At 29.5% G+C, this 24,400-nt stretch overlaps 1 protein-coding gene across 3 annotated transcripts in view; it reads left to right on the top strand.

Moving 5' to 3' along the window:
* Nucleotides 1-79: 79 nt before the first annotated feature.
* The window catches only part of LOC145306061 (muscle-specific protein 300 kDa-like), a 35,274-nt gene continuing 10,953 nt past the window's right edge, over nucleotides 80-24,400 (top strand). For 2 of the 3 annotated variants that reach the window (XM_080147991.1, XM_080147990.1), the window contains exons 1-9: nucleotides 80-185; nucleotides 1,177-1,228; nucleotides 5,317-5,376; nucleotides 7,862-7,942; nucleotides 18,381-18,419; nucleotides 19,869-19,909; nucleotides 22,266-22,335; nucleotides 22,717-22,780; nucleotides 23,228-23,313. In XM_080147991.1, the coding sequence (XP_080004117.1) occupies nucleotides 133-185; nucleotides 1,177-1,228; nucleotides 5,317-5,376; nucleotides 7,862-7,942; nucleotides 18,381-18,419; nucleotides 19,869-19,909; nucleotides 22,266-22,335; nucleotides 22,717-22,780; nucleotides 23,228-23,313 (546 nt within the window). In that variant the 5' untranslated portion in view covers nucleotides 80-132. The remainder of the gene's footprint in view (nucleotides 186-1,176; nucleotides 1,229-5,316; nucleotides 5,377-7,861; nucleotides 7,943-18,380; nucleotides 18,420-19,868; nucleotides 19,910-22,265; nucleotides 22,336-22,716; nucleotides 22,781-23,227; nucleotides 23,314-24,400) is intronic. The other variant, XM_080147992.1, reaches the window with a different exon arrangement.

Raw genomic sequence — 24,400 nt, forward strand, 5'->3', positions numbered from 1 at the left:
AGTCTGAAAAGGGTTTTACCCTTCGCCGTACTATCTCTGCGGGGTCCTTTAAACCTTTACATAACCCAACCTGAGTTAAAGTATATTTTTTCTTCAGATTTTTAGATTAAGCTTATTTCTACAAAGTGAACAATGGCATTTTGGCAGGAGAACCTTCCCTTTATCAAGGGATTCTTTGATGAAAGGTAACTTTTTTCATTGGTCAAACATATGGACAGTAGGGTTGGTCGATTTTGGAATTTCACATTAGAAGACATTGGCAAGGGTTACTGGGCCAATAAAAAACCCTGTAACACTTGAAAGAGGTTTTTTAATCCAAAAACAACGGGCGCGCGGGGGGTATAAAATGTGCCCGCCCCCTTATAAAACCAAAAATTGAAATTCCTTCAAACACAGGCATGTTGCATATCAAAATGACCGCATTGAAATGTTGATTACAGATCTGAAAACCGTTTTGAAAAATATTGATTCAGTCTGAAATGATTTTCAAATAACCTATCAAAATGAAAAATTTTGACTAAATCAGCTGTTTTTAGGTACTTAATGAGATCTTATTCGAACTAGGAGCAATATTTTTCAAAACGGTTTTTAGATTCGTAATCAGCATTTCAATGCGGTCATTCTGATATGCAACATGCCTGTGTTTGAAGGGATTTAAATTTTTGGTTTTATAAGGGGAAGGGCACTTTTTATACCTCCGGCGCGCCGGCAGCCATAAGAGCCAAGTCTCTTTTGAAACTTGAATGGGGCTTATCATACATATATATGACTTCCACAACTTATGATAACAGTAAAATCTAAAAAAAAAGGGGGAAATGGGCCCACCCTAATGGACAGATAGACTGACATAAAATATAGGGACAGATGAACGGACAGATATACGTACCTGCGATGATTATAATGACAATTTTAAAATATTCTTAAAATGACAATATAACTATTGTCTTATCTTCATTGAGAACAAAAAGGTTTGTAAGGTGCTTTTACTTTAAGAAAGGTCTAAATATTTTATTTTGAACAGTTAAAGAGTAATTTCTCTTTAAAAGTTACATATTTTTGTTTGTGTCAATTACAAATTCTTTATTTAAAATATAAATTTTTTCATAACCTAAAACTTTGCATCTACCTATGGGGATGACCCTTCAATTAATGATTTTAAGAGTTTGTTATTTTCAGGTCACAGAAATTTTTCGATCTGATGGACCGTGCTGAAGCCAGCATTGAACAGGTAAATTTCAAATTTTTAAGGGAGAATCTTAACCACCCTCCCCCCCTAAAAAAAGGGTAATATATCAACACTCTGCTACCAAATATCATAATTCAAAACCCATACAAGTCTGACTTTATCATTTTTTTAGAGGTATTACATTTTTTAAAGTTTAAATTAATCACATAGTTAATTTTTTTTCTTTTTAAAAAAATAACATTTTGATTTTAAGCTTTTAGACTGTATAGGTTTAACCCTAATGTGATTTGATGTTATGCAAAATTGTCTTTTATGGATATTGTCATCTTTGTTATTTTTAATATATCATTTCTAAAAGTATACCTTAAACGTATCGAGTTTTGAAGGGGCTAACAAGCTAATAATTCAAAGACAAATAACACCACCAGACTAATGCATCAAGTTGTGGCCTTTAAACTTGAAAAATTACTGCAGCCTCGTGAATAAAGGGATTGGGCATTAAAATGTATAATTTTCTTCGCCCCAATTTAAAATAAGTCTATATATTTGTTTCTATAATTAAATCCCCCCTACCCCCCCCCCCCCAATAAAGTTCATTTTCATCCATAATACGAATAAAAAGTGAAGGGAAGGGCTGAAGATTAATTTATACTTCACTGCCTTATCACTGTATCCCAAATCTTCAAGGTCAGGGCTTTGAAAGGTAATTCAGTGCTGATACAATGTGAAGTAGTATCTCAAAAATTGCTAAATAGCGGTGCGCCTTCACTTCCGCAGATGTATCACATTGCATACCAGCTATGGTAGCCAGGTCACCAAAACTGTTTTTGTAAAAATCATATAAAAAATATATCAAAACTGAATAAAATTTTATGTTAATAGCCATTCTATGATTTTAAATCTATAAATAAATTTGTAAAATAAAAATTGTGATCTGGCTACCATAGCCGATTCAGCTTTATTTTTTAAGAACCAACCTCTGCTATGTTTCCCTTTTTCCTGCACAAGTATCATTAAAAATCCTTTCACACAATTTTTTAAGCCCATAGAGGCCTCTGGGGCACTTTAAGGAAAAAGGGAGGGGGGCGGTTAATCGTCCCTCCACTTTAAATTTTAGTAAAAAAGTATGCATGATAATCTATGGAAAACTCTCATCAAATTTAAACATTTTTTTTAGATGCAATCATCTAATTTAAAACTTTTTTCGAAAAACCTAACCTAACTTTTTAGGTAAAATTACGGCATATGATGAAAATACAAATTTCTTTTAAAATACTTATTGTCTTAGTTGTCAATTACTAAAAAAATTGTATTGGTCATTAGGAAAGGGTTAGGACAATAAAAAATAAAATAGTTTTTCCACAAGTTTTGATATGTTATGCATGCATGTCATATAGAAGGAAACTTTAGGGACATTGGATTTATCTGCCATAGTAATATCCCTGTAACCTAATGGAAGGTGCAAAATATTGAAAAATTATCTTTTTTCTTTCTCTTACAACATGGTCAAATAACTGTTGTGCATTCATTCCAGCTTAATATCACAATAGCAAATATGTTAGACTACAAGAATTCAAAATAGCAAATAAATAGGAAGCAGCCTATAAAAAATACGTAATACAATACAAATGACAAATGATAGGCAAGTATACATTAACCAAATGTATACTGACCTATCATTGGTCAACTGTATTGTATGACGTAATTTTTCTATGTGGATTACAAGCTGCTTCAATGGAAAGCAATAAGGACACATTACAATCTTTCCCGATTTTGTATTACTTTTGCGGAACATGATTCCAGTTACGTCATATTTTTCTTTCCCGAAAAAGGGAAGGGGGGAAGAAAATCTCTTCAAAAGAGATGGGGAAAACCCCCTTTTCTCCAATCTCTTTTTTTCTTCCCCCTTCCCTTTTTCGGGAAAGAAAAATATGACGTAACTGGAATCATGTTCCGCAAAAGTAATACAAAATCGGGAAAGATTGTAATGTGTCAGCAATAAGTGGTGGTAGATAATTATTACAGAAAAGTAAAGTAGAATGAAAAGTTTGTGCTTTGTTAATAACTAGCGGCTTCGCCCCTAGCCTTTAGGGGCTTTGCCCAAAGAGGTGAAAAAAAAATTTACGTAAAAGGACCAAGGAAATCCCCTAAAAAAAAAAGGGGGGGGGATTTTTTGTTTTTTGGGGGGTTGGGGGTGTCCCGCCCCCCAAGAAAATAGCCTAAAACCACCACAGGACCAGTAGGTATATTCCCTAAAGAGTAGAATCCGATCGGTTCAGCGGTTACCGAGATCTTAAGGGACGGACGGACAGACAGACAGACAGACAGACGGACAGACATCGTTCTACTTTGTATTTTTTATGTGTATTTCTTGTGCAATGCTAATGAGAAACAGATGCGGAACTGGATACACACCCAAATATCTATAAGATATTTTATGTTTCTTAATTTTTACCAAAATTTGAAACAGCAATCAAATATACAATAGGTATTAATTAAAAGAATTTTTATAAAGGTGGTTTTCTTTTCATTTTAACGGCAAATGTATTTTTTACGTCGCCTTATTGATGCAAAATTTATAAAATTTAATTGAATCCTTATTTGCAATAGTTTTGTATTCGCATAGACATATTTTAAACCCATTATTCTTCATTTATTAAGTGGACATTTTTAAAGAAACAATATCTATAATTAGATTTTACTTGAATACAAGTACATTTATTTTTTTCCCTTTTTTGAGTTTGTCAAAACCAAACTTAATATGTTTTCTTTATTTCTCCAAGACAAATTTGTATTATCACTTTGTACGCCTATTTTTCATGTTATACGATCGCATTCGAAATTATTATCGATTGCGACTCTAAAGTCAAGGTTACAATAATTATTATTATTATAATAATAATAATTTTTCGTCTGCTAGCAAATTGCATTCTGCTCATTTGTTGCAACTTGGCTATGTTAATATTCCCAACGCTATTCGTCGATTTTCAAAGACTCAATTGAAAGTCGGCACAGGGTCCATGGGAATGGGAATTATCGTTATTTATCCCCTTTCCCCTCTATTGTTTTGCTCTAATGCTCACACTGCTACACCTCACTAAGAGGATGGTTTCATAGTTAAAGGGTGTTAAAAAAAAACGATCGCTTCACACTTTTCAATATAAACCTTACAATTTTGGTCAAAAGCTAACAAAAAAGGACCCAAATCATGTCTAAGCAATGACAATTAGAAAACATTATTGATTTTGATTTCTAGTTACCTCTCCTGAGCACTACAGCTCGAGTCCTAGCCCTTGTGGAGAATTTTTCCTTACGTGGAGATTAAAAATCAACAAATCGTCTTAAATATTAGAAATCTTGTAGATATACCCCATAATGTTCAGAGTTTTGTATGGGGCATGTAAAGACCTTTCTATAGACACCTTAACCAGGTTTATAACTCAATCCTAGCCAATTTGGCATAAAAAAGACAGACCCATCAAACATTGAGACATGACGGGTCTCTCCAGTTCTTGATGTTTGACAGATTTTTCTTTTTGATGCCAAAATGTCTAAGATTGTGTTAGAAACCTGGTTAAGGTGTCTATAGAAAGATCTTGTCATGCCCCATTCACAATTCTAAACATTATGGGGTCTATCAACAAGATTTTAAGTACTTAAGACAGTTTGTTCTTTTTTTTTAAAAGACAGAACCTTCATGTCTCAATGTTTGATGGGTCTGTCTTATTGATGCCAAATTGGCAAGGATTGAGTTAGAAATCTGGTTAAGGCGTCAATAGAAAGGTCTGTATAGGCCCCATCAAAAACTCTATACATTATATGGGGTCTATATACAGGATTTCAAGTACTTTTGACAGTTTATTCTTTTTAAAAAAAGACAAAACTGTAAAAATTTGTAATAAAATATACACTCTCCATGTAAGGAAAAATTCTCCACAAGGGCTAGGAATCGAGCTGTAGTGCTCAGTAGAGGTGAGTAGAATTCAAAATTTAATAATGTTTTCTCATTGTCATTGTATGGACATTATTTGGGTCATTTTTTATTAGTTTTTGACCAAAACTGTATGGTTTATATTGAAAGAGTGAAGCGATCGGTTTTTTTTAACACCCTTTATATGATGTTTGTTTAGGTCAATGCCGACAAAATCTACACCTCCAAGGAATTCAAGAGGATCAAGGATAACTTCCAGGTGAGGATAGATAGATAGATAGAAATATACACAGATAGATAGATAGATACACAGATAGAAAGATGGATAGATACACAGATAGATAGATAGAAAAATACACAGATAGATAGATAGAAATATACACAGATAGATAGATAGAAATGTACACAGATAGATAGATAAAAAATATACACATATAGACAGTTAGAAATGTACTCAGATAGATAGATAGAAATGTACACAGATAGATAGATAAAAAATATACACAGATAGATAGATAGAAATGTACACAGATAGATAGATAAAAAATATACACATATAGATAGATAGAAATACACACATATAGATAGATAGAAATATACACAGATAGATAGATAGAAATATACACAGCTATATTTTAATTAGCAAAGCGATTCTCTGATTAATTGTATCTGTTACAGCATGTTACCTTCCTAGATAAATCATTATAAAACTTGAATTATAAATGTGGGCGTGAAATTATCTATTGCTATTTCAAATAGACAACTGAATTTTTTTTGAAGATTCTCTTTACTTGGAGCATCCAGTTGGTTTGTTGGTCAGACAAATGTGAGAGGTTTTCAATCAATTTATTTTTCATTTATGACAACTGAACATAAGCGCAATAACAATAACAATATATGGCTGTTAGTCCATTTTTTGTGCTTTGCTGCTTTTGGATGTTGATAATTGTTATACTTGTTATTTTTTACTCTCTCACACTCTCTCTCTCTCTTTAAAAGTGACGTATTCGTTCTTGTTTTATCAATGGTAATTTTTTTTGACAATAGTACGCTTATATAAATATGACATTTATGATCAATTTTTAAATGAAAATGGTTTTTTTTTATTTTGTTTATTTTGTGAAATGCACTAAATATTCAAAAAATGTTTTTTTAAATTTCTATGAGCATAAAAAATTTCTAAGGAAGCAATGTTAGGCTTAGCTTTTCTAAGAATTTTTGAAAATTGACTTAGTAACTGTAAATATCATTATAGTAATTGCGTTCTAGGTATTTCTTACTTGTGTTTTCGCCTCTAGTCTCTAGAGAAAGTACATTAAGGCTTCAATACATGTTTTGTTTATAAAAAAAAAAATTTGTGGGGGATAGAAGTATTGAAGTTATCTATCACGTTTATCAATAGTTTGCTATATCTTACTGGACACACATATAAAGTTTTAGAAAAATAGTTGTTCTTCAGTTAATCTATCCCCCTCTCTTTTTGTCGATGTATTAAGGCTAAATTTTTTTCCAATTTAAATTATCTTTGATAAGGGATACTACATCTGAAGAAAATAATTTTGTTCTAGACTTTTCTGTAAGAAAAATTTATGAAAACTACAATCAATTCAGAGCATCAATTTCTGAGATCCTAAGCTTCAGATGAAAAAACGTACTACTTATAAGCTAGTCAAAAATCCATTATAATCATTTAAAATTATGTTTGTTTTTCATATGCGAATAAACAAACAAAATAGTTTTTTTGAAGTGCCATGTTTCTATCCCTGAAATTCCTTTATTGCAACAATGCAAAAACATTGAATAAATTCCTTTAAAAAATCAAGGACATTGATGTCCACAAGTAGCACAGAAATAATAAAAACAACATACTAAATCGGAAGCTCTTTATAATGCCTTTAACAAATGACGTCATACAATACAAAATGTCTAATGATAGGTCGACACACACACTATATTACCAATGGCAGGCCAGTATGCATTCCATACCTAATAGTATGATTTATAAGAGAAAATTAGCTTTTATGAAATTTTACGTCGATTTTATTTTTGAAATGGTTCATTTGCAAATTTTTCAACACAAAAAGACGAACGGGTGTAAATATTTTTAAAATATAAAGAGTAGCTATGCTCCAAAAAGCAAAAGACTGTACAAATGATTGCCGTTTAACTGCTTAGATAAAAAATAAACAGCATTGTCTTTTTAAGCTTTCTTATAGAAACAGAATAAGAAAAAATGAAATAACTTGAAAGATATTAACACTTACTGGTCAAACAGGTTCTTGTTTTAGTGGCGGAGCTACTCTACAAATCGAGGGGCGGTTTTCCTCATATTGCATCGGGACAAGAAACAAACTTTTTAAAGAAAAAACACGCACATTTCTTATGGGTTAGGTTAGGTTAAGTAAAGGTAGTAAAGGCTTCGCAAGGATAAAATCTCGTTGGAATAGAGTCTCGCAGGGTTAGAAAATCTAAAAAAAGGTGGGTTTGATTGGCTTGGTAATCATTGGCTATACCTATTAAAGAAATAACTCCAATCGTTGTTTCAAATAGCCTAAAACCTGCCCTAAATTTAAATAAGGATTCTCTGAAAATTCAGCCTAATGTCCAGAGGTTTCCGAGATATCATTGGAAAAACGTACAAACACACATCTTTACTAGGCTAATTATTGTATTTTTTAATTCTTTAAAAATCTTTGAAATTTTTCAATTAAAATCTTCCAAAATTTAATTTGATTTGTTTTTAGAATATTATCAAGAACCTGGAAAGACAAGAAGTTAGAGACTGGTTGTCTAGCACCAAGGATCTTCTGGCTGAAGAAAAGAAGGTAGGATAGACAATAGATAGCTAGAAAGATAGTCAGATGGATAGATATATATAAATAGCAAATGTTTATAGCTTATTGTTATGTATTTATATTAAAGCTTTGTCTGAAATGTTTAATATTTTATAAACAGAATCGCAAAAGGACAATGTTATAATGTATTTTAATTAGCGCAGCTTCTATATAACAAGGATAGATGGGTATGTTTGTCTATATATTTGTTTATTTAAGTTAAAATTATATTGTATTACTATATGACAGTTTCTTGTTCTTTTTTATGAAATCTTGTCGGTTTTTTATGCTGTGATACTTTTGCACATTATATTGTAATTGTTTATGTATGATCTTTAAAATCTTATTTCATATTTTTAGTACTTAGGTCATATTTTATCGTAGCATAATATATTAAATGAGTATACGTGAAAAAATATCTTTCCCATACTTGCAATTTGTTTCAAAGATAGAAGAGCTTCAGTGCTCGATATCAACTTTTTTGTGAAAGCCCCTATTCAAATAATAATATTCTTCTTTACAATTCTACATTTTTTATTTATTTTTGACTATGTATTCTTTTAACTTTGAATATAATTTGGAAATTTCCTATTTAGTATTTTCCTTTCAAAAAAAGTTTTAGAAATTTAAAAGTGGCGGTATGGGATTTGAGTTAGATAGTATATCAGAGAGCATAAAGAAAGTATATAATATAAAATGTTTGTTAAGGATTTAAACTTAAAAGATGACTGATAAAATGTTCACAAACACCGAAATTGAACATTAATTTATCTAAATTTTCCTATCTTTTTTATACTCATAAACATGACAAACAAAAAACTAATGACCATAAAATATTCTTTTGTGCTGTTATTATATTGATATGGGACTACTGATACATTAAACAACGCATTATTGCAGAAAGATCTTTTTGGTCATAATGTATAGGTAAATTTGAGACTATTTAACGTATATTAAATGCTAATTGAAATTTTTAACCATTACATATAAAAAAAGCTGGATAATTTCTGCTTTAGTACACTGTAGCCTATTTTAAGGCCCAACTGCTTAAGATTCGAGGCTAACAAGAATTTGTCAATTGGCTGATTATCTTGCGAGCAGAGCGTGCGAGGCACAAAAGATAAAATATCAGGCATCAAGGGACAAAACAGACAACCCACCCATATAGGTGTATCTAGTTTTTAACTATCTCCTTGCGCCTGTATGACAAAGCTACTTGCCTAATTTTAAATATATATTTTTTTAAAATTTATAATGATGCCATAAAATTGTTAAACTATTAAGTTATTACTTACTATGCAATGTTTATTTATTTATCTAAACACTTATCTTTTTGCTCAGTATAGCACTTTACTATTCTTTTTTTATCAAAAATGAAATAATTTTTTTAAGTAAAAACTGGCTTTAATTTGTGAAACGACTTGGTCAAGATAAGTTTCATATGCTTGTCCGTCAAAAATAAAACTATACCTCAAAATAATTTTCAAAATGTACAAAGGTATTAATAAACTTAATATGACATTTTTACTGAGAGATTAAATAAATCAAGATAGTTTTAAAACCCGTTTATCCTTATATAAAAGTAACAGGATATGTGTCTGTTTCTTTGCACCAGAAGATCTCGCTAACCGCTAACCCGATATTGGTCTCCTTTACAGTGTAGCATCTTATACATAGGTTATGAGTTTAAAGCTATTTTTAGTGTAACTAGTGTAACTAATGGGAAAGTTACGCAATATGAAAAAAATATAAAATATAGGCATTGTAAATGATCATAGTATTTAAGGCTAAAAATACCTAGAACTGGAAAATGTTTTTCATTGTGTAACTTTAACATTGCACTGTGTGAGGCAAATAATAATTTATAGTGTACAATTATTTACAAATATTGTTATTTCTCAATTTATCAAATTAGAAATTCATGTTTAAATTTTTAGAAAGAGAAACCTAACACCCATTGCTCTTTATAAAGATTTATTTAATAACATATTATAATTAATTCAAGCTCAATCTTTAATCTTATATCAATATCTTACCTATTTCATTAGTTTAGAAACATTGAAAGCTGTTATTTATATTTATCTTATATAATGTGATATTTAAATAACCTTTAGACCTTTAGACTATCCTAAAGATGTAAATTTCTTACTTTATCCAAAAACCCAAAATTTATCTTATTTGAGAATAAATAAAGGTAGTAAATAACTAGATCCTATAGTTTATTTACTAGCGGTTACGCCCCTAATCCTAATAAGGATTTGCCCCCTAATGTGCAGCGTTAGCAACGTAAAAATAACATTACAAGGCAAATATTTTTGAGAAAATCACTGCAAACTTTTTCCATTCTCAATTTTTTAAATGCAGTCAAACCCAAAAGACAAAGTCAAGCAGGGCGTAATGAAACTGTTTTTGCTTAACAAGGATGACAACATGCATCCCTAAGTGTAAATTTATGTCATATTAACTCGTATGGATTTAATAATGAACATTATATATTCATAGCGCTATAAAAATAGTATGTAGTTTACCTAATGCAAAATATATATATAAATGATGTCAATGATCTTAATAAAAATCAAGTCATAACGATTATGTGTCAGCAATGATAGTGAATATGTCAATTTTGTATGGCTATACAGTTTTTGTCAATTTTTATTCTATTTCTTACATACTTTCTTTCTTTGAAATAAAACTTTAAAAAGGCAACAAAAAATGAGCTATAGAGAAGCTTATGCGCTAATATCTTTGTTTTCGCAATTTTCTTGGGCCTAACTCAAAACAATTCCATTAAACTGTTTTCTTTTTTCAACCCTTTGTCTTTTTAAAGAATATTTTTAGCAACATTCTATTCAAAGTTTTAAGCTAAACAAGTTTTTTTAACAAGATTCAATATAAGCAAAGCTCCTAAAATTAGAAAGCTAAAGTTTTAACATGCTAAAAATGGACGTACTGCTTTTTGGCTTATTACTATAGAAATGCTACACTTTCGAATCATACCTAACCGTTACTGGATATATCATGCAAAGTTTTAGATATAGAAAGATTCTAGATACCTAAATCAAGGCATGAATAAGGTATAGCCAACAAGCGAAATAAATCTAAAATAATATTTGAGGGCAGATTTAAAGGTCATCAATATTTCTATGTATTGCTCCCCAACGACAGCTGAAAAACATTTAGAGGTTTCGTAATTGTTTTTCAAAATTAATTTCGTTGTTGGAATAAGCTAAAAACAAGGTCTAAAGCTTTTTGTTACGGCCAGACGGACGAACATATTCTAAAAGTAGAAAAGCTTTGATGTTAAAAATGCTAACACATCTATTTTGGCTTGCTTTGTTGTCATTAGCAAGAGTTAGGTCATGCAGAGAGAAAAATAAAAAAAAGAAAAATTTTAACAAAAGGAAAACAATTTTGCTTAACATTTATCCGCCTGTAAAAATATTCATTTTGTGACAACCTGTATTAATTCTTTTTTAATTTTTTTTTATGTTTAAGGACAATATTATGCTGTAAAAACTAAGAAATATCTTATTTTTACCTACGAAAGAAAAATTCTTATTTAATTTAAATTACCAATTTTAAAGATTTTATTTGTTATTAACGTTTAAATTATTTTCAAAATTTAACCTTACTTGCTTTAGAAGATTGTAATATCTAAAGACATAAGAGTATTGTATATCAAAGAAAGGTCGATTTAAAAAAAAGGATATTTTTAAGGTCTTTCAGTGAGAAAGATATAACAGTAAAGTAGTATGCAATAAAAGCTTAATTTTTGTTTACTTTAGGGGTGATATTTAATCAACAAAATACGATATGTATTTTAATTTTAGAATGCCTCTATAAAGTGGATCAATAATTTAAGTAATAATTTTTGATTACTTCAGCTATTATTACTAAAATATGATAAATAACTATTCCCGTATAGCTACGAAACTGATTTATATCCGGTGAATTAGAACAGGTTTTCAGCCATCGTATTGTATTCAGTTTTCTACAAATATAAAATTGTACAATCATGAGATTGAAACCATTTATTCTAGCCCTTCGGCATCTTTGGGCTAATAAATGGATTTATTCTTATGATTGTACATTTTATATCCGCGGTAAGCTATCTTTAATACGAAGCCAGAAATAACTATTATCAAATACTATAGAGTCAACATAGATTATTAAAATTGTATCTCAACTGACTCAAACAATTCCATTATATACAGTCTAACTTGCTGTTAGTGGGTGTGACAATATTATAGACTATCGTAAAATTAGCAAAAAGTAAAAAAAAATATTTTCCTTATTGACAACAATTACATATAGCTGTTGTAGATATAATCTGTTGTAGGCAAACCCAAAGGTAGACAACTATATTTTTCTAGTAGCGAAGCTACTCTATAATTCACTTTGTCCGTCCGTCAGTCAGTCCGTCAGTCAGTCAGTCAGTCCGTCAGTTCCCGTCTTTTAAACAAAATAACCATGACGGCCAGACTGCCTTTTTGGCAGGTTTTACGCTATTTTTATACATTTAACACTTTTTTCCATATCTTAAGTGTATATGTTCCGATTTTCCAATTTTTTTAAGTTAAGGATTTAAAAATTAAATTTTTTGTCATTTTAATAAAACAACAATGACGGCCAGACTCCCTTTTATCAGGTTTTTGGCTATTTTTATATGTTTTACATATTTCCCCATATCTTTGTTTATTTTGATGCAATTTTCAAACTTTTATGGGATATTAGTATCAAAATAATTTTTCCCATTGTTATGAGCATCTTTGATATAATTTACTTTGACCATCGTCATCATGCAAAATAAAACAAGGTTTCATGTTTATTTTATCCAATAAATCTATTCTTGATTTTAGTAAAAACCTTTTAAATCTACCTGTACGTATTACCATCGACGATTTTTTGTGCTTCGCTACTTATGGATGTTGTCATCCTTGTTTATTTTATGATTGAATGTACAATGTACATATAAATAAGTTTCGCCTGTTTATTGGCTAAAACATTGGCACACTACGCAGCATATTGTTGCAAAATTGTTGGATAATTTGTGTCGTGTTGAAAAAAAAATTCCTTACGCTAAGACTTAGCTTTTCAGGGATACAAGGATATGTCAACTATTTAAATTTTTAGTCATAATTACAGTCCACTAACCTATCCTGCATCCAGAGTTTATAAATTTATTCAAAGATTTTAAAAGATACAACAATGGACGATATATTTTTTTATGTACATCCCAAATAAAGATTTAAATTATTAGAGGAAATGTTTTGAACTTTTGACACTACCTGTATGAGAAAAAAAATTAATAGAAGTTCTCAAAGTATTTTATTATTGCCTTTTTGTCAGCGAATTTCTCTATATTCGACATGAGCTTTGATAGTCATAAAGCAAAAACACCCTTAACAAAGATTTTTGCTGTGAGTAAAATCTTTTGTTTGTAAGCTAAATCTGAGCTATGCGGTTACACATGATTGCGTCAAGCTTCACGTTTTTTTTCAGAAATTTTAGGGATTAAATATTTGCATTAGTTGTCCTCTTTAATAAATACTAATTCTAATTGATTAAAAAGATTTTAAAAATAATATTGTTAAGGTATAGTGAATATAATTCACACCAAAAAGTGTAACCTGCCTATAGTCTAGTTGTGAGATCTTAAGGACCAAACAATTCCCAATAACTTCTACCCAGGGATCTTAAGGGATAAGACAATGATTGATTAATTGATGTACATCCCCATTGATGATAAGTAAATTACTATTTTTGTAGACTAAAATTATTTGTGAAAAGTTCGGTACCAGTGTTATTTTCAGTCTAAAGTCCCCTTCCTCGCTGTTCTACCTTTTAAGAATTAGAATAAAACAAATAACAAAAAATTAAGAGATAAATCCTTTCTATTCTTGTTGGTTTGTACTTTAAAAAAAGAATTATGTAAAATTTAAAAAGTTTTCTTGAAAGTCACTTAGGTAACATTCTACTTCATTGTTTTAAGCTTCAAAAAGAATTATTACTTTTGCAACTTTTTAAGTACTTTAGTAATATTTTAACAAGAATTTAACTCAAATTTTTATCTTACAATAATACCTTGATGAGATTTTTCTGTTAGTAAAAAGATTTACATATCTAGAACTCCTCACGGTATAATGTTTTTTTTTTTAATTAGACATCTAGAAATAATATTAAAAAACTGCAAGCACCGAAAACTGATGAATGTACATTTTAATAAAGTATGCTTCTATTTTTTTATAGCCATCTCATACAGACAAACAGACCCTAATTATAGAGTAGCTACCAAACTACAAAAGGATTAATTTAATACATTTATTAAGAAAAGAATTATATAAAATATAATTTTATTATGTTACTAAAAACACAGCCAGGTTTTTTGATCCCATCTGGAGAGCTAGATATATATGTTCAAAACGAGAGATATTTTTTTAGTTTTTAGGCTATATTTATGTTTAAATACAATTTTATTTCTTAATATCGTCCCTGAGGTATTAGAAAAAGTTGTCATAACTGACACAATATGAACCTGAAGTTATTAAGAACTATTTAGATAATGTTTGAGTAGTTATGATATCCAACAGTTATGCATTAAAAATTTAAATTTTAGAAACGAGAATACAATTTTTTGATTGTTTAAAATTTAATTTTAAATCTTTCTTTACTTTTGAAGCATATTTAATAATATATATTTTCAAAACAGTAAAAATTTAAGTAACTATTAATAAAAGAAAAAATAACTCAGACTTACAAAATAATGTAATTGTTTTTAAGTTGAAAGTTTTGAGGTTTTTCTTTATATATCTATATCCCTGTTGGTGAGAGGGAGTAAGAAATGACATATTGATTTAGTCTGTGTGTATGACGACAATCTGACTATGTATGCAGGGATCTAAAGGTTTAAGACTATTGCCGATAAATAGATAGCCATCTTCAATGATTATATAAAAGATTTACCTGTTTAGTATATTACAATTAGTAGTTGAAACTGCTGTACACTTCACTTAATAAACCAATCAGCAAAATTTAATTAAAGTCCCCAAAGTCATAAGCCAACTAATAAAAAAAAACGTAGTTATAAAACTAGTGTAATAAACAGCCAAATGTTCCCTTCCTCCCTGATATGTATGCAACTAGAAACTTTTATAAGTTGTGTCTCAAAGCAGGGCTCGCTAACCGAGCATTAATAAGTGGCAGAAAAATCGACAGTTTGTAACTTTAATAATTTTTTTGAACTTGATATTTACGATCCAGAACCGTTTTCAATATGACAATCCGTCAATTCAGTTCATTTTTTAATATCTTGTACCCTAAAAAAAGTAACAATATGTTTGAATGTGTGTGTTGCTATTCGCAGAACTGATATTGTTCTCCTTTACAGTGGAGCGTTTAATAGGTCCAGGGAAGGTTTATAACTATTTTTCAGAGAGAGTACCATCACCCTCTCATGAGAAATGTCTATAAAAAAATGACACTTCTGAAAATCATTCTACTTCTGTTTTTAAAATTGAAATTGGTGGGTCCTCCTCTTTTTCGACTAAAGTACCACTAAGCTGGACAAGCAGATGGACAGCGTTAGCTATAGAACTCATCTGTACTAAAAACTCGTATAAAAAGAGAATGTTCAAAGGAAGAAAGCTTTATGAATACTTCTTAATTACTTCTTACATGACGATAAAGTCAGGCATATATAGGGATAGGATAATGTAGGATAAATTAATTCACTCCCATTTAAGATTAAAATTATGTTGATTAACATTATTGATGGAAAAGTTTTGAAACTTGCTTTTTAAGATACATTTTTTGAAAGGAAAACACTATACTTTTATATTTATTGGAGATAAAGCCCAATCTGTACCATTTTTGCCCCACTTTTGATTCCTGTGACGTAATAAAAATGAGGGATTCTTCATCTCTTTTTTAGGGAATTTCTTTCCCACTTCTCCTCTTATCTCCCTCATTTATATGACGTCACAGCAATCAAAAGTGGTACAGATTGGGTTTCGTCCTCATTAGAGGGGAGAATTTTATCTATTTAAATTTATATTCCATTTATCCCTCTGCCCATAGAGCTGAGGACATAGCTACTTAAATTCCATTGTGTCTCGAAGGCGGTGGGCCTTCATTTCCGCACATTTATGGCATAATCAAATTATCCTAACAGCATATTTTTAAAACAATTGCTATAATTACCTTTTCTTTTTGTTATACTATTGCAATTTAAAATCTTTACTACCCTATTGTGTCTTTTGCGAATATAAAACAATATGCGTATGTGATAATATACGGAAATGATTGGTCTCCCTCGGTTAGGTAAGGTAGACAAAAAACATTTTTAAAATTAATTTACCTTCATCAAGCAATTTTCAGGTACTTTTTCTCAAGATAAAATCATTAAGTTGTTTTTTTTACATCATCATACATCATAATAAAAATATGCCTGTACATTTGCCTGACCGACTGTTCAACTAAATATGTTTGGATATCTAACGATTGGTATTGTCAGTTTCGAGAAATCACCTCTTAAGGGGCGTGTTTTCATAGTAGCTTTTCTCCTATTTCTAGCCACTGCGGGGGGCTCTAACCCTGCTGGGCAATCATTGACATCTACCTAACCTACAATAACTTATCAAAAGCTACGGTGAAAATACAACGAAACGCCCCTTAGGAGGAGATGTTACGAAACCGACAATACCCCGGATGATTTCGGCGCTACTTTTATTTTTAGGACCTAACTGTTAAATTATAATTATAATTATGAAAGAATAGACTTGTTAATGTAATATCTTTTTCAGCCTTGAAAAAAAAACTGTAAAAAATGTAGACAATGCTACATTAATTTTTTACTACTTTAGCACTGAATTTTTTTTTATAAACAAGTTATATTCATAGGTATATCAATAATACACAATATTATTAGAAGAAGGTAGTGCACTTAATAACTATACCATATAGATATATGTAAATTATATTTGTACTTTATTAGAAGCACTTTTGAAAATAATTTATAATTTTTATTTTATTCATGTTTTTCATGTTTCAAACAAAAAAAATATTAAATTTATCTCAATTGTAGCAATAATTAGGGTATTGCCGTACGTCCGTTTGTTACTCCGTCCGTAATAGTACTTTTTACAATGCAGAGCATAATTCATCCCTTATATAGATCCCCATTTAAATCTTAGTTTTTGGGGGGAGGGGGGGGGGGAGAGTCATCTAATGTAAACTTGAAGCCACATTGTAAAGGAGAACCATATCGATTCGGAGGTTAGTAAGATCCTTCGGTACACACAGACGGACAAACACAGACATCCTGTTACTTTTATATAAGGCTATGTTTATTGTTTATATTCATCAATACATTGTTCTATAAAGACTGCGCTACTTATGACTTAAATTGTCCTGATTTTGAATTGAATATTTAACTATTTAGGTTGATGTACGTATTTGTCCAATAAGTATGTATATATTAATTCCCAGCTTGAATTACAATAGCATACTTCCACAAAAATAAGTAACCTACCATGCTTATTTATATAAAAAAGCTTATGATATGCTTATTTGTTAATAATAAAATTATACGCTTAAAACTTTCGGTTTAATCTTATTTTTTTTAGGCTAAAACAAAAAAGGAGACTATCTATAAATATAAAGTGTAAAGAGTTTGGCAACTTCTAGAAGTTTATATTTTTAAAATTCTGTAAACCCTTACCAATAATTCAAAAGCAATTGTACGCAGATAGGAAAAGAAAAAAATATACGATTGATATAATCTATACAATAAATCTTTTTATTCTTAGTCATTAAGATCTTTCAAAAGGGAATTAAACATTTAAATTTGAAATCTATATCATTATAATTTTAGCAATGGAAAAAAAAATCTTTTTTTACTCTCAGTTGCCAAACTGCTTACCTTTAATTTAATTTTTAGTCCCTTTTACATAAAAAATACAATGACAAATGCTTTGACAAAGTCAAACTGTCATAAAATACGTTTAGTAAAAAACATATTGATAAAAATTTAAATACTTAATGACAACGACATCACAATTTACAATACAGTACAGATAATTTTATTGCCTATTGTAACACAATAATAGATAGATTGAAGTTAATTTTATGATAGAAAGGCCAATTTGTCCAAAAGTTTTGTTGCAAAGACAAGTAATTAATAAAGTCAAAGCCAACTTTATTATGAACAATTATTGAAATAGACACAATTATGGGATAAATCAAATAACTTTGATATTTTAGATCTCTCACATTTACAATTTTAATTGGCTGTTGATTTATTGATAATTCACTTGAAACCTAGTCAAATAGGATCTGCATTACACAGGTTTAAAAATTATGTTGTCATATACAAATTTTCTTCAATCTATCTTTTAAACTGCAACATAATGTCTAATTACTTCACCTTTAGATGCAGGCAGAAGGACAGGAGATCCATCACAGCAAAAAGGTTACACAAACAATACAACCTAGGAATGGTCCTTACCCCAATATTTAGGAATGGTCCTATGCCAGTTTTGAATGCCCCCTAGTTAATTCTATTCATCTATTTCTGAATGGTCCCAACCTGTTTAATTGTATTTGTTAGAATGTTTGCCTTGTAATTTAGGAATGGTCCTAAACTCTCTACTGGCATGCTTCCCTTTTAACTCTTTTCTTTATCTGGTTCAGAATAGTCCCATTAATTTAGAATGTAGGATGAATAGGTAATTCATAAATAGAAACTCCCCATTTTAGAATGGTCCTAAGCTTTTGGCTTATTGCTTAATGATCTTCTTTTGTTTTCAAGAAGTTATTAAGAAACATTTCTTCTAGCATATCTTTATTATTATAACTATCCTAATTTTGGCACTACAAAATTTCCACTGTTTTCCAATCTGAAACTTTCAATTAAAAGAAATCACATAATACCTTAAATTGGCCCTCATGCATGTTTGAAGCTGGTTCCAACTGCGCAATATTATTTTTTTTTCTATACCCATTAATTAGTTGATTTCAGTTTTTGCCTTCATTTCTGTAAAAGGCTACTTTCATAAATGCATGATTTTATTATTCAAAAAGTTAATTTTTATGAAAGTTGCTTTTATGATTTTGTTTGGTATTTAGACATGTTAATAATTTTGTGTTTTAGGTATCTGAAATGAACACATAATATAAATATCTAAAATTTTGTTTCAAATATTAAAATGTTTGATATGAAACACATATAAAAGAATTATTTTGTAAATAAAAATTGTTAATTTGTAATGAAATTTATAAAAGGATGATTCTATGAAATTCATTTAATATTTTTTTATCTATCTAAAAAAATACTTACATTTATAAGGCATATATATATTTGAAATAACTTAAATTTTTGAATTATCTAGTTTGTGATTTGTGTCTTCAAACTAAACTTGATATATCATATTATATACTTGATGTACAGTATCTCTTTAAATGCATTTCGTAGAATTGTCCCTTTTAAAATAAAATTGTAATTTATTTTTAATTTGCATGTGGTACACAAGTAAAAATTGATAATAACATATTTATTTTCTTGTATTTAGACATAACAGAAATACTTCTACCTAATTATTTAATAAATGAAAAAATATGGTTTTGTTTTGTCTTGAAAGTGCATTTAGAACTTTAAACTCATTTAAACCTAAAAAGTTATGTTGTCATTTTTTGTAATGTTGACTTTAAAACATATTTTAAACTTAAACTTAAAAATTTAATGTTGAAAGAAAATTTTTTAAGGTACCATAACAAACAATAATTTTTAAAATTCAAACTTAAAACTTTTTACTCTTGCCCTATTATATCCCATTCTTAAAATTGATTACATTTTAAATGAAGAATAATTTAAAATGTAATCTTATTTTGACAATGAATTAATGCAGTTTTTATTATTTAGAACTCCCAAGAAGATGAAAATCTTAGAAAAATCTTTACAAGGTATTATTCAACTTTTATTATTTGGTTATTTATTATTTAATTTGCTATTAAAAATTCAAGGTCTTAAGAAAAGTATTCCTGTGTTGAGCTTTTCTTTTGTTTTTGAAAAGCTCATATAATTGTATTTTTTTATTTTAAAATGACAATTCTATTTTATAAACTATTAAGCTTTTTTGTCTGTGGTAAAGGATTTCACAAACCCCTGAATTGATGTGGTTCTCCTTCACAGTAAAGCTCCTTATAGGTCCAGGGAAGGTTTTTAACAAAAAAAAATAACCCCCACTAAAAAGTAAAAATTTAATTTTTACTTTTTCTTTTTAAAACTCTAATTGAAAATGAGGGTAGTGGGAAACCTGCTCCTAGAGGCTTTTAGGTGCGTAGCACCTAGTAACAATATAAAACAAAACAAAGAAAAGGGTTGCATATTATGTTAAATTATGCAATTCACATTATTTTATTTTGCGGTATTATAGACACACCTCACCTTACATTCAATTAGTTATGGGTTGACGGTCTAGTAAAGTAGAAGAATTCTATGTGTTTTTACAAAAAAACAACTTTAAAAAGTTACATTGCATTTAATTTTCTTTTACTCTTTTTGAAGCGAACTCTTCTATACTTATCATAATGTATGTAACAGGTTTGTTTGTAACAGGTTGAGCATATCAATGATATATGCATTTTAGAATAACTTTAAAATTCTTGCTAGCTATTTTCTTTTTTTTTTTGGAAATGGAAAATACTGGTGCCTAATACAAAAGAAATTAAAGCATTGTTTTATCTAGAGAATAAGGAATAGGACAATGGACTAAATCTTCAAATTTATCTCCGAAACTGTATGATTTAGTTTATGCCTTTGGTAGCTTAAAGATAGTTGAAAGTGTATAATTTACACAAAGTTGTTCTCCCAATAAAATAAAGTTAATTAAAAGACATTTTGTATGTCATTTTTGGGTGGAGAATAAATTTAACGTCCATAGTTGCAAAATGATTATAGATAAAGTGATTATTTAAGCAATGGAAGGAGAAATTACGATTATCAATAAATTAGTTATTTTATATTTATTTGGGCTATTTAAAAATATAAAGATTATTATATTAAATTTTCATTGTTGTATCCCTTTACCCCTAGTTTTACCTCACTTTCTTAATATGCTTGACCTTCTTATTTGATAAGTGTTTAGTAGCAAAACTACTCTATAACAACCCATGTATAGATTCTTATGAATAACCAATTTAAAAACGTAGGTCAATGATAGACATTGTTTTTGAAAAAGCACGAACTTTCTGGCATAGAGTTAAGAGATAAATCTTATTGATACAGATATCTTCATGTAAGTTTTAAAATCAATAGGACATTTCAATCATTCCTACATTTATCATGTTGAATATTTTTGTATTTATTAATAAATAAACAAAAAAGTCTCGTTTTCACAAAAAAAAAATTGTCATCCTTGTTAAAATTAATCGACTACTACCTTCTCCCCCCCCCCCCCCCATCTACACTTGATGTGTTTTAAAATATTTTTATGGGGATTATAATTTCAGGGTTGGTCCTAGAATCCCGCTTATAATTAAATCAGTATAAGTATCACAATAGCAATTTATATCCTTCATGTCTGAGTAGCAAAAGATCTCTTAAACCGCATAACCGTTTTGGTTCTCCTTTATTGTTAAACTTCTTATATGTCCAGGGGGTTTTAATAATAATTTGAGAAATTTAAGCCCCTTCCCTCCAAAAACTGGTATTCACATTTCGTTTTTAAAACTAAAATTGAAAGTGCCCCATCCCTAGTGGCCTCTAGTGGCGTATCAGCTGTTACAAAATAGAAAGGAAGTTGGTGAGGGGTAGTATGATCTGACATAAGTAAAATTGAAAGTGCCCCAGCCCTAGTGGCCTCTAGGGGCGTATCAGCTGGTACAAAATAGAAAGGAAGTTGGTGAGGGGTAGTCTGAACTGACATAATGATCTGCAATTTTTAATCAAAATATAGAATGTGATTCATGTGCGGAAATTATTACACATCAGCTTAGGGACATTTTATGTAAAAATATTTCTTTTTCTTAACTAGCCAGACATTTATGGAAAATCATAAATTTAAACTTGTTTAAAAAGGGGTTAAAGGGTTTATTTTGTTTATTAATTTATTGCTTCGGCAATCATTAACATTTACCTAACCTAAAATAACATATCAAAAGCTACTGTGAAAATACGTCGAAACGTCCCTTAAGAGGCGATGTCATGAAACCTACAATACTAAAAACTTATATTAGACTTAATTATATTTTATAATTACTTTAAAATATCTTTATTTACTAATATAAAAAAAATTTATTAGGAATGATTTTTTCTTAGATTTGAGGGACTTATGCCTAGAATCAATGAGACAAAATTGGTCACCGATATGTTGTGGAAGGCTTACGAGGTAATTCTTTAATCTTGTGAAAGACCAAAAGCTTATATAATCTCATTATTTTTTAGTCCATTATAGAAAATTCAATAATCCTTAAAATTCTATGACTCCGTACAATAAAGGATGTTTTGAAACAATGAATAATTTTTATTAGTGTGTACGAGCAATGTGTTATTATTATTTTATTGATAGGGGGTGGATCCCCCCTCCCCCCAGATTATAAACATATCCAAAGGACAAACAAACGTCCTACGGACGTTCAGACCGACCGACACTGATTATAGAAACGCTTTTTATGATAATGTTAAAGTTCTTTTAAAATGTTATTCAAATCTTTTTAATAGAAATCAGAAAATAAGACAAAATTCTTTCAATCAAAATTATTTTTTGTAGTACACAGACGATTTGGTCCCCCTGATGGAGTTCACTAATGAACAGCTGTCAGCCGCCACCAGAGGTATGAGAAACGTTTAGTTTTACTTTTCAGGGATGCTTAATTGCTTAATAATCTCCATCGCCTATCAAAATTTTTATTATTTATTAAGTAGACCATATCCTTCCTTTTATATAAAGTAGTAAGCTTTTTTTGTCTGTAGCGAAGGGTCTCACTAACCGCTGAACCGATATGGTTCTTTTTTACAGTGAAGGTTTTTAACAATTTTTTACTTTCCAATACCTCTTTGGGCTTCGCCCTAGTGGCTAGGGGCGAAGATTAATAGAAAAGTAATAGGATATTTGAATGAGTGTATGATTAAATTCAAAGCTATTCACTTAAATATGGGACAAAATTGGAAGACTTTGTAAAGTTTCTTATACTGGACAGCTCTTTAGTGACTTTAAAGGCAAAATGTTTATCGAAATCTTTTGTAGTTACCCTTATTATAAAAAAAATGTTTAATTTCAGAGGTCCAGACCGGTTCTGTGTCTCAGACTGAGGAGATTACTGAGAAACATGGCAAGACCATGGACAAGCTTGATAAAAAGCAAAAGGTAAAAGGCATGTTTAGTTAATAGGGATGGATAAATGATTTTGTTATATATTTTATCTGTATTCAAAGGGGTTAGTAGGCTGTAGTAAAATAGCTTAAAACCATAATAAGGTTATAACTAAAAATAAAATAACCCAGCTAATACCATCCAAATGTTTTCAAATGCGTCAAAAATAGATAGCCTAAAATTCAATTAAATTTTTAGATTTCATTTGTGGGAAGGTTTTAGTTTTTTTCTGACCCCTGAGTACTCCTTCCATCACAGCGCCTTTTTTATATCAGATATTAGGGACGCAACCCTAATAATATCATATAGAAAACTACACATTCTCACTCAGATAATTAAAAAAAAAGATTGGAGTATTAAGCTTTGTTTGAAAAAAAGCAAAGCAAATTCAACATTAAATGAAGTATTTCTATATTGCCAAAAATTGTATCCTGTGTAAAAAAAAAAGTAAATATTAATGTGGCGGGAAAGAAGTGGAGTAGAATAAAGCTCATAAAATGTCTAAATTCAGAATTAACAAGCATGAAAATATGCATATGTTTATATAAATAAGATGTCTTATAAAATAGATAGTGTTTTTTTTAAATTGTATATTTTCTAAATTCTAAAATATATTTTTGAAATAAAATGAAATCAAACAAGGGAAGATGATAGTTTAACCTATTATAGTGCTTTAATATAGAATAGATTATTTTTTTTTAATAAGGAGGGCAAGTTTTCTGTGCTTACTAGGCACATTGAGAGACAGAACCGATTTATAAATTGAAAGATAAATACTTAGGTACACCGACAAACCTCCTACTACGACAAACGTTCTAATGCGACAAACATTCTAAACCTAAAATGCGACAAACATCCTAATGCGACAAACCTCCTAAAGGGACAAACGTCCTAATAAGACATCTCTTAAGTAAAACGTCCTAAAATTTTTCAAAAATTATTAAATAAAAATCTTTCAAAATTTGAGAACAAAATCAACTAACGGTAATACAAATTAACAATATAAAATCCAATATGGCGATAAAACACAGGGACATAATTTTTAATTGAATTTTAATTCTTGAATAACTTTGCACACAGG

This window comes from Acartia tonsa, chromosome 14 (genome assembly GCF_053477335.1).
Source record: "Acartia tonsa isolate MP-2025a chromosome 14, ASM5347733v1, whole genome shotgun sequence".
Classification (NCBI taxonomy): Eukaryota; Metazoa; Arthropoda; class Copepoda; order Calanoida; family Acartiidae; genus Acartia; species Acartia tonsa.